We start from the raw sequence: 10,774 nt of genomic DNA on the forward strand, positions 1-10,774 counted from the left end.
ACTGCACTCCAGCCTGAGCAACAAGAGAGAAACTCTGCCTGCAAAAAACAAACAAACCAAATTTTAATCAGGAAGAGAACGGCCTTCACATTTACTAGTTACTTACGTGTTCCTTCTTCAGTCACCATCCCCAGGCCTTCAGCTTTATTCTGCCTCTCAAATGCATTCAAATCAAGGACACTTTTAATAGAAAGAAACAAGGTTCAGGGCTATGCACACTGGGAAAGCAGATTTCTAATGTTAGTGTATCTATTGACTAAGAATATCCTGCCCCTGTGCTATCATAAATAAACTAACACATTCCAGGGTGGTTGAAAGTCTAATGATTCCTTGGTTTTGTGCCGAGCAGCATTGTCTTAGGTGCCTGTAGCTCACAGACTTTGTTACATACAGGTAGAGGGGTCACGAACACTTATGGTGACTCTCATTGTCTGTCCGGTTTGAGTCTTTTCTTATGAAGGTTTAGAAAGGTTTTCCAAATCAAGAAGGAATCATTTGTTTTGAAGATTTCTCGAGGGAAAGTTTACTCTAAACTGCGCTGATCAATGTTTGCCTCCCACCTTTACCTACTTTCTCTGAGAATCACATGAAATTGTGCTTTCCAGAGCTCAGGACAAGCTACAAACTTCCAGATTTCAAAGGGCTACACCCTTTTATGATTCTGCAACATGCAAAAGCCTATAGAAGCTGAGGTTCCGCTTTCCATAGGCAACGGTGTCTCCAGGTGTTCCCGAACTTATGACAAGTTGGCCTTCATTTTTGTCCCTCCTCCCCACAACCTTCCCAGTCACAACCACTGCCAAATTTTACTTAGCCAGGAAACCTTAGTGCAACCACAAAGCTTGGTGATGAATCCACTATATGATCATGTTATTTCTAAGTGGGGCTCATTGCATTTTACTAACAGAGTCTAACTTATTCCTCAATCTGAAAGGTTTCATAGAACATAGAATATAGCTCTTAGGAAAGTTTCTGGCTAAGTTCATTAAGACTCTGCAAAACTTAGCTTTCCTTCTACCACTGGGCAAAGCCATGGAGAAAAATCTGGCATTCCTGTTTTCTTTTTAAGGAGTCATTGTTTTGTGATTTAGGTAAATTCCATTTACCTAATTTCATCACTTAGGTAAAAATGATTTAGGTAAACAGTGATATCTCTATTGCCATTTTTGTTTGTTTTTTTCCCCAGATTCTGCTGGCAAAAGGGCCTGCTCATCAACACAAAACTATCCTTCTACTGTGGTTTAGCTGCCAGGGGAGGAAAACATAGGAGAGGCCATTTGGACACAGTTGCTCTGAAGCAGCAGTTTTGAATGTGAATCTGTGCAACACACATTTCTGATCCTTACTCCATTCCTAAATACCCATTTTGAATGTAACCCAGCACTAAGACATCTTAAAACTTCTGTTAGGACTCAGTTGGCATCTAAGCGTATATCACCTGTCTCTCCAAACTGTCATTATACATGAGTTTAGAAATATTAAGGATTACAGGATACTGAGAGAACTCTTAGAAAGTAAATGGATAATTTTATAAGCAATATGAAGTTGAGCTGCCTTGATTTTTGCCATCTCTGAGTTCATACGTACTATTTTAGCCTCAGAGAGTCAGGCCTGGAAATATTCTGTTTTGTTTTCCTGAGAGAGATAACAAATGAATAAACTGGTTGGTTTGGGTGGGGAAGAAGCCCCATAGAGCTGAGAATAAAGAATTATCTTGCAGCTCAGATACACTCCCTACTGCCCGGGTTACGATATTTTACCCAGTGAAATATGGTTAGCAAAAGCATATAGTCCACCAAAAGAAAGGAGGTCCATCCTCCAAATTTTTAGATGGAAAGCATAACTGGAGGTAAATGAGCTAGGTAATTAAAAGTTTAATTTCTTTTACAATTACTTGCAGACTATCCAAATACATATGAATCTTAGACAACAGGCTGACACTTTTCTTAGATTCTGGCTCATCTCTGAATTGAGCAAGTATCATGACCTATGACTCTTGGTTATATATTATTTACATGTCAGAGCCGTTCAGCCATGAGGGGTGGCTTAAACAGCTTAATCATATGAACGGAAAGTTCAAAGCCTTATTTTTTAGGCTATGTCAAAATGGTCCCGTGCCAGGATGTACCCCTGTCAAAATGGATATGTCAAAATACATACCACCCTAACACACGTTCGAGCTCAAAGAACTGTTAAGGATAAGATGAACAAAGTACCTAGTGGCTTTAATAAAACATAGCCTTGAGTCATGATCAGGAATCCCCCCCTTTTCCATTCTCTTCTGGTTTGACTTTTATGGGCATACATGTTCGAGGAGAAACTCAATGTGCACACTGAGTCTCCTGGGAGAGCAACATAAAAATGGAGGTAAGGCAAGGAGATTAAACACAACGTCAGTGAGGCAGTGTGGGTACGTGGCTAATGGCAATCCCATTTTCCCCTCTGAATGCTAGTTGAATTGTAATCCTGAAGACTGGAGGAACAACACCTACTCTCTCAGCTTTCTAAAGTCGGTGGCTCCTCTCTCAAGAATTCTATGGTAGGCCAGTATATTTTGTGCTCCCCTTCCCCTGCCACCTATCCTCAGAGGGAAGAATTTTTTAAATGCTATGGTAGTTTTCCCGCATTTACCTGCAAGACTGCATAAGACCAGAAAGGCTTTGAAAGAATCCAGCATCCTTTTTCTCCTTTAGGTAATCCAGCATTTTCTGCAAGGGAGACACGTTGTAAAGGGAAAAGTCATGAAAACTACGCCACAGAACTGACCCTCCTAATCCTGATGGAGAAATCTCCAGCCACACTGAGTTGGACCCTCTACATAGGGAATCAGAGTCCCTTGGGGTAGAACATGTTTATTTTATAAAGGCCCACTGGCATTTCTTCTAGGGAAGAAAAGACATTCAGAGACTTACGGTTTGAGGTCCCTTCTATTTGGGAGCCAGCACCAAGGCCATGATACAGTAACATATCATGAAGCTGAGTTATAATCTGAATAGCTCATGCCCTGAATTTGGCACACAGGAGCAAGGAGCTTAGCCAGTGAGGAGCCTAGCTGGAAAGCTCAGTATTTCTTTCACAATGAGGCCTTGTTTCCTGTGTTCTCTCTTACTGGAAGGTAGGAACTTTGTCTGACATAATAAAAATTTTGTTTTTTAAAAAATAAATAAACAAAAGGCCCTGTAAGAAAGTCAACTGACAGCTAGTGGTAGGTGGTAGAAACAGAAAGTGAAGGATAACTTAGAAAATGACAGTTTTTAATGAAAAACTGGAGAAATTGTGGGGGGATGAGTTAAAGACTGGGAAAAGCTATATGCAACAATGGTAGTTGTGAATGTGAAGACTCTCACAGGCCTTGGGATATAACCCTCATGAATGCCAAGGGTCTGTTTGGCGGTGGGGGGGGATAGCATTAGGAGATATACCTAATGTAAATGACGAGTTAATGGGTGCAGCACACCAACATGGTACATGTATATATAGGTAACAAACCTGCACGTTGTGCACATGTACCCTAGAACTTAAACAATAAAAAAAAAAAAAAAAAAAGAAAGAAAGAAAATGGCACTCAGAATTTAAGTCAAGGTAAAAAAAAAAAAGAAATTTCACTTCCTTGTACACACAGATGCCCTTAACCAGAACCCGGAGGGCCTGAGAAACACCAGTGCGTTCCTGTCTTCTGTAGCCTGTTCCAATTCAGATTGTTGAAGGAATACCATGTGTCAGGTACTTGGTTGTATGTGTCTATGTGTTGATGCTCACTACAGTGTAGGTTGCACGATGGCAGGAGTTTTTATTTGTATTACTCACTACTACACCCTCAGCCTTTGCAGCAGAGCCTGGCACGGTCATCAGCCAGTAAAGAGTTGCTTAATGAATGAATGAAAGAATGAATAACAGGTTTTTTTTTTTTTTTTTTTTTTTTTGAGACAGAGTCTCGCTCTGTCACCCAGGCTGGAGTGCGGTGGCCGAATCTCAGCTCACCGCAAGCTCCGCCTCCCGGGTTTACGCCATTCTCCTGCCTCAGCCTCCCGAGTAGCTGAGACTACAAGCGCCCGCCACCTCGCCTGGCTAGTTTTTTATATTTTTTAGTAGAGACGGGGTTTCACCGTGTTAGCCAGGATGGTCTCGATCTCCTGACCTCGTGATCCACCCGTCTCTGCCTCCCAAAGTGCTGGGATTACAGGCTTGAGCCACCGCGCCCGGCCGAATAACAGGTTTATGAGTTTATCAACTCCACTTAACTGCTGAGGCTCCTTACTCATAGTAAAGGCAGCTAATAAGTGAAAATAAAGGGCTAAAGTAAAAACCTAACTCTCAGGACATTTTTCTAGAGAATATTTATACAGAAAGCTATCTACTGATGAAAAACTAAATGTTTTTTATATTTCATCCTGGGTAAAACCTCTTTATTAAAGACACATTTGCCCGTAGACTCCCAGCCCTGGTTGTGTTCCCAGCTACTCTGATATAACTGGCCACTAAGGACAAATGCCAGCTAAGCGATTCTGGGTGTACCCCTAGTCAACTCCTCTTCCCTGAAGCATGACAGGTGTCCAATGGGAATACCCCGGGAGTCTGCCCAGACGCCGCAAGTTCCCATTACCTGTTGCACACCAGCATTGCCTCCGTTCAGAATGGCGATCCCCAGCTTCAGAGTCTCAACCACCATGGGGCTCATCTCACCTGCCATGGTGAAGATTCGATTGAATCACTAAGGAAACAGATGGTCAATCATGCCTACCGGGCCTTAGCAGGGCTCTTGAATAATGGCTTTACGTCACAGCATGATATCTTTGTGGAAGTTACATGGGTCCATCCAGAAACTAGGGAAATCACCTTTGCTGGCGCTTATCATCTGAAGGACCATCTCCGCGGCACCACGCTCATGCAGCCGAGCTTGCTGATAGAGGGTTTTCTGCTTCTCCATCTCTTTCTCCTGGGGGCAAAAAAATCACCAGGAAAGACTGGTTTCTACCCACCACCAGGGAGTTCACCCATAGTGAGGTGAGAGAGAATTTTCCAGTGACCTAAGGAAGGCAACACACATCCACTTGGATAAAGCAGACCTCTGAAGTTCATTTCCAGACACCACCCAGCTTTCTAAAACTGTCTACCCATCACTCTTATTTTGATGATATATTTTCCATTTTTTGTACTGATAGAAAACGCAGTTCATTCCTTTTGGATACCATAATTGTGGGAAGCAACTCGACATTAAAATGTGTTTGCTTTCAATGTTCTGTTACATAGGGAAACCTCCTGAGGGGTCAACTTGAGTATTTCTGGCTGAATGTAGGAAATGCTCACTTATCTGGAATGCTCAGACCACAGCTAACACCTTTTTTTTTTTGGAGATGGAGTCTCATTCTGTCTCCCAGGCTGGAGTGCAGTGGTGTGATCTCAGCTCACTGCCAACTCCGCCTCCTGGGTTCAAACGATTCTCCTACCTTAGCCTCCCCAGTAGCTGGGATTACAGTCGTGCGCCACCACACCCAGCTAATTTTGTATTTTTAGTAGAGATGGGGTTTCGCCATGTTGGCCAGGCCATTTTTTGAGACAGAGTTTTGCTCTTGTCCCTCAGGCTGGAGTGCCAGGCTGGTCTCGAACTCTTGACATCAGGTGATCCACCCGCCTTGGCCTCCCAAAGTGGTAGGACTGCAGGCGTGAGGGGCCGCACACTTTCTACCAGACATGGGTTATGTGAATGTCAAAGCTTTCCAGACTGTAATTATAGTCATTTACTTCTGCTGTGTTTTGTCATGTACTTTGTCTACGAAAGAGTACAAGTAACCTAATATAGTTTAATCTTGAGAATTTCAGGGTCCTGTACTGCCTCAAAATAAAAATCACTATCAATCTGCATTTATAGAATAATAGTGCGAAAACCATTCAAGTATCTCCATTCCTCTGATTTTTTAATCTTATTTTATTTATTTATTTATTTTTTTTTGAGAGACTGGATGTTACCCTGTCACCCAGCCTGGAGTGCAGTGGTGCAATCAGAACTCACTGCAGCCTCAAATACTTGGGCTCAAGCTATCCTTCTACCTCAGCCTCCTGAGCAGCTGGGACTATAGGAGCACACTACCATACCCAGCTAATTTTTAAATTTTTGTATAGATGAGGTAGGTCTCCCTGTGTTGCCCAGGCTGGTCTTGAACTTCTAAGTGCAAGTGATCTTCCCTCCCCCGGCCTCCCAAAGTGCTGGGATTACAGGTGTGAGCCACCACGCTTGACTTGATTTTCATTTTTCTGATTTTTTTTCATTTCAGATGTTTCAGTTTGTCCTTCTATGGCCCCTGTTACTACAGTCATTGAGTAAAATTTCCCACAAGAACAAAGCTAGTGGTTTGTTGATTGGCACACTACCTGCTACCTTTTCATGGGCAGACAGACAAGACAACCACAGCTAATGGGTGTGCTTTATTAAGGCAGATCTGCCAACTCACACACTCCTGGTGGGCGAGCCACTTATGCTAATGCCAGCCCCCACCTCTGAAGGCCTGGCCTGCTGGCCTTGGAGGGTGGCTCTGTTTTTAACCTGTTTTTAAGTAATGAGAACTTACTTCGAATGTTTTTTCCTTGTCTTCATCTTCTTCTTCGTCCTCACCACTTTGACAACTCTGGATTTCAGGGAGCAGGGAAGGGAGAAGACAGACAACCAAATTAAAGGTGAATCTAATAAACACAACTCTGCAAGGGCAGGGGACAGGATGTAATTCACAGGCACCTCAGGACCTCAGCCCTGTGTAAAACCAGGAACATTTTGGCCACTGCTGGGCAACATTTCTACTGTAAATGCCATCTTTGCAGTTACCGTAGAGTTCATAAATGAGAAATGAGAACACAGAGCTCACATCATCAATGGCGACCTAGCTGGTTTAACCACAGACTTGAACCCTCTTCCCTTAGTAAAGTTCTGGTGTAAACGGGGGACAGGAAGTCAGGGAGCTGCCACTTCCTAGATACAGCCCCAAGGGCATGGCAATAAGATTGGAGACACATCATCTAGGATGTGAATCCTCAAGTGCCTCTTCCCACTGGGGCCCTGTGGTACAGCTAGATCAACAAATAGGTGCTCCTATACCCCAACACATTCTTTCTGCCTGACGTGAAAGTTTTCCTTATTCACTCAGCATTCCAGAGGTCACCATCTTTCTAGGTGACATAGAACATCTCTGGTCACACTGCCTCTTCCAGGACACTGGGAGCTCTCTCTAGTTTCTAACCTTCACCTGTGGATGTGTTTGAACTATCTGATGTATCCTGAACATTGGGTGAAAACACAAGGGTTGCCTGTATGCCTAAGCCCCATCTAGCTGGCTTTGGAAATGTCAGTGTGAACCTATCCATCAGCACCCATTGTTTCTGCAAAGCTTCAAGGTTTCCTTAGGAAGATGGTGAAGTGGTTTACTATTATCATCTCTATGGCACATGAATTGTGCAATGCCTGAAACCTACGTCATGACAAAGTCCCAAGTCTGCTATGCAACACGACAGTTTTCATGCATCTAAAGAAGTCTAAGGGAAGATAGAAAGACAGAGATAATGGGCAGAAAACCTGGGTGTACCTTAGCCATCATGCTGGAATAGGAGGTGTACAAAGGGTCGTCTTCCAATTTGCTGGAAAGAATGGAGGAAATATTTAGCAGGCTACCTTTTTTTTTTTGAGACATAGTTTTGCTCTTGTCCCCCAGGCTGGAGTGCAATGGTGCGATCTCGGCTCACTGCAACCTCCACCTCCTGGATTCAAGCGATTCTCCTGCCTCAACCTTCCCAGTAGCTGGGATGACAGGTACCCGCCACCACACCCAGCTAATTTTTTTGTATTTTTAGTAGAAACAGGGTTTCACCATACTGGCCAGGCTGGTCTCAAACTCTTGCTTCAAGTGATCCACCCGCCTTGGCCTCCCAAAGTGCTGGAATTACAGGCATGAGCCACCGTGCCCGGCCGTAGCAGCCTACTCTTTGGATCCCACAAGAAAGACTAAGAGTCATTTAAATCTCAAATTATAAGTACTAGTGAATTAATCAGAAAATCCCTTCCCCCACTCTGATTCTTAGAAAGCACTCTGAAAATGTGAACCAGCATTGGCTTAACATGGAATTCAGAGATTAACTGACTCATGGAAACAGTTTTAGGCTGTTTAATCTTCAGCTCCGTGTCTGACATCATAAAGAGCAGGCTGTGGCTTCATGTAGTTTCCCTAGACACATCTTTTTTTCTGGAGACGGAGTTTCGCTCTTGTTGCCCAGGCTGGAATGCAATGGCGCAATCTTCGCTCACTGCAGCCTCTGACTCCCGGGTTCAAGCGACTGTCCTGCCTCAGCCTCCTGAGTAGCTGGGATTACAGGCGTGCACCACCATGCCTGGCTAATTTTGTAGTTTCAGTAGAGACAGTGTTTCACCATGTTGGTCAGGCTGGCCTGGAGCTCCTGACCTCAGACGGTCCACCCGCCTTGGCCTCTTAAAGTGCTGGGATTATAGGCGTGAGCCACCGCGCCCGGCTCCCTAGACATATCTTGATGGCCACATGTAAGGCAGCAAGGAGGGCTGCTTAAATCTGGCTTCCCTTTTCCACCCACTGCCGTCTGAGAGAGGAAGGTTAGGAGTGGACACAAGTATCCCTGGTGCCTGGGAGAAGCAGGTGATCTGGTGGTTCTGACCTCCTCTCCGTGAGAGCGCTGCGGCTAAAATAGAGAATGATCTGATGTAGTGGGTCAGGTTGTTTTTCTGTCTCTTCCTCCTCCTCCTCTTCCACCTTTGGAGATTTCTACACAAACCAACACAGATAGGTCTTAGGCATGAATTTAATCTCGTGCCACGTGACTGCATGCGAACAAAGAGAAGGTAAAGCGCAAGGCATAGAGTGCATCAGACTAAAGCACAAAACAAAACCACTAGGTCATCTATGTATTTCAGGATAGAAGCCCTAAAGGTGCGAGGTTTGAGATATATGTGTATATATGTGTATCTATTTTTTATGTTTACAGCCAATCAAAGAAACATTCCAATTTCAGGTTAAAACAAAATAAAAAGCAAAAGGCTGCCCATAAAGGGAATAGCTACAGATCCCAATCAGCTGACCTCTCATGCAAGCTCTGGGCACCTGAGTTCAGGAGGAAAACCCCACAGAATCACCTGAGAGACTGGCTCTCTCAGGCCAACAGCTGACATTTCTTTTGAAGAGCTGGGCTCGACATGGAGGTGGGGCAAGAGTTACCAAGCAGTGGGGCCATTTTGGGTCTAATACTAGTCTAGATTCAACCCAGCAAAACATTTCTCTTTCCTAACCTAACTCTTGATTCTAAAATTCTTGTTGCTCCTGAGAGCTGCCATCCTGGAGCTGCAGGCCTTGCCCTTCTCCCTTTATCAGGTCTTTTCTTTATCGCCTTTCACGGAAAGAGAAACAGCAGCTAATGTCAGAGGTAAAAGTGAATTTTCTAGCAGTGGCAGAGCCAGCAGGGTGGACCGTATTTGGTAAATTGGTGAGAACTACATGGGTTGTGTGAATGGTTCAGAGGAAGCAGAGGGCTGAAATGACGCTCATTTTCACCTTCACACTCATCAAGAAACTGAGAAAAACAACGGAGTGTCTTTCTCACCAACAGGAATATATGAGAAGAATGAAAGACATGAAGACAAAGGGAAGGAAAACAATAGGAAAGGCTTTAAAAAAGAAGGAAAGAAACAGAGGGTGAAGGGAAGATAAAAAGACACTCAGAAAAGAGTGACTATCAGAAACACAGGACAAGATGAATGGAGAGAGTGAGTGATAAGAGAAAAAGGTTTGTGGGAGAAGGAGAAGAAGAACCACAGGCTGGCCAGAGAGGACGAGGGCTTATTTTCTCTCCGAACCAGAGTGAGGCTCTGTGGCACCTCTGCAGTGAGTCTTCCTCTCGTGTGTCATTTTAAGTGACTTTAGAGCATGAAGTCTGTTAGAGACAAGGCATGCCAAATTTTCTGAAAGACCAAATATAGAAATGTAAGATGCAGGAAGGGTATTTAGATGCACCTTCCCCAAAGCAGAACTACTGAGTAGGAATGTGGGGCTATGGCTGGGGTGGCCTCCTGCAACCAATGGTGCTCAAAACTTCACTTAGCATGAACCCCCCATGACATGGCTGCGCATTTCAAGAAATATTAGTTGTTAACAGCGACGGTGAGGATGATGATGATGGTATTAGCACCTCCAAGGGAATATTCATCCTCTGGCTCCTACGACCATTAGCAGGGCCTCCCCTGAGCATTTACACAGTTAGTGCTTTTCAAATGTATACACACGATTCCTTGTGAATGTTTAACTGTTACAACCACACCCATGAATTCAGAAATCAAATTCAACCACACCCATATCTGCTCCCAGGGGAGTCAGTACTTACAGCCAAATCCTGTACTAGTTTCTCTTCAAAGGAATACTCCTCTGTTTCTATCCAAAATCTCTGATAGCCATGGAGGAAGAGGTTAATAGAGCGGTGCCTGAGCGGAAGGGGTGAGAGGGAGGTCAAGAGCGATCCATGGAACTTGTCCTTTTAGTTTGGGCAGTTAATGGTTAGTAAGCAGGACAGACTTTTGTACAATTCTTATCTTCTGATTGGTCAGGGTAGCCAGTAGCATACCACAGAACTCACTTCAAAGAAACCAGAACCCTCTACCATGACAAGTCTTGAATATTAGAGCATCTTCTGAAAATGACAGTGGTTAGCAAGACGTGGCAGTTATCGGTAATCCTACTCTGTTCTCATAGGGTCTTTTTTTTTTTTTTTTTTTTTT

General features: G+C 44.0%; 1 protein-coding gene across 1 annotated transcript in view; it reads right to left on the reverse strand.

Annotated features, from left to right (window-relative positions):
- The window catches only part of RYR3 (ryanodine receptor 3), a 404,874-nt gene that overhangs the window by 40,536 nt on the left and 353,564 nt on the right, over positions 1–10,774 (reverse strand). The window contains exons 75-82 of the mRNA XM_031935734.1: positions 10,384–10,480; positions 8,668–8,774; positions 7,572–7,623; positions 6,567–6,623; positions 4,837–4,936; positions 4,604–4,683; positions 2,632–2,708; positions 107–180 (exon numbers count right to left, since the gene is read on the reverse strand). Of these exons, the coding sequence (XP_031791594.1) occupies positions 107–180; positions 2,632–2,708; positions 4,604–4,683; positions 4,837–4,936; positions 6,567–6,623; positions 7,572–7,623; positions 8,668–8,774; positions 10,384–10,480 (644 nt within the window). The remainder of the gene's footprint in view (positions 1–106; positions 181–2,631; positions 2,709–4,603; positions 4,684–4,836; positions 4,937–6,566; positions 6,624–7,571; positions 7,624–8,667; positions 8,775–10,383; positions 10,481–10,774) is intronic.

Source organism: Piliocolobus tephrosceles, chromosome 6 (assembly GCF_002776525.5).
Source record: "Piliocolobus tephrosceles isolate RC106 chromosome 6, ASM277652v3, whole genome shotgun sequence".
Taxonomy (NCBI): Eukaryota; Metazoa; Chordata; class Mammalia; order Primates; family Cercopithecidae; genus Piliocolobus; species Piliocolobus tephrosceles.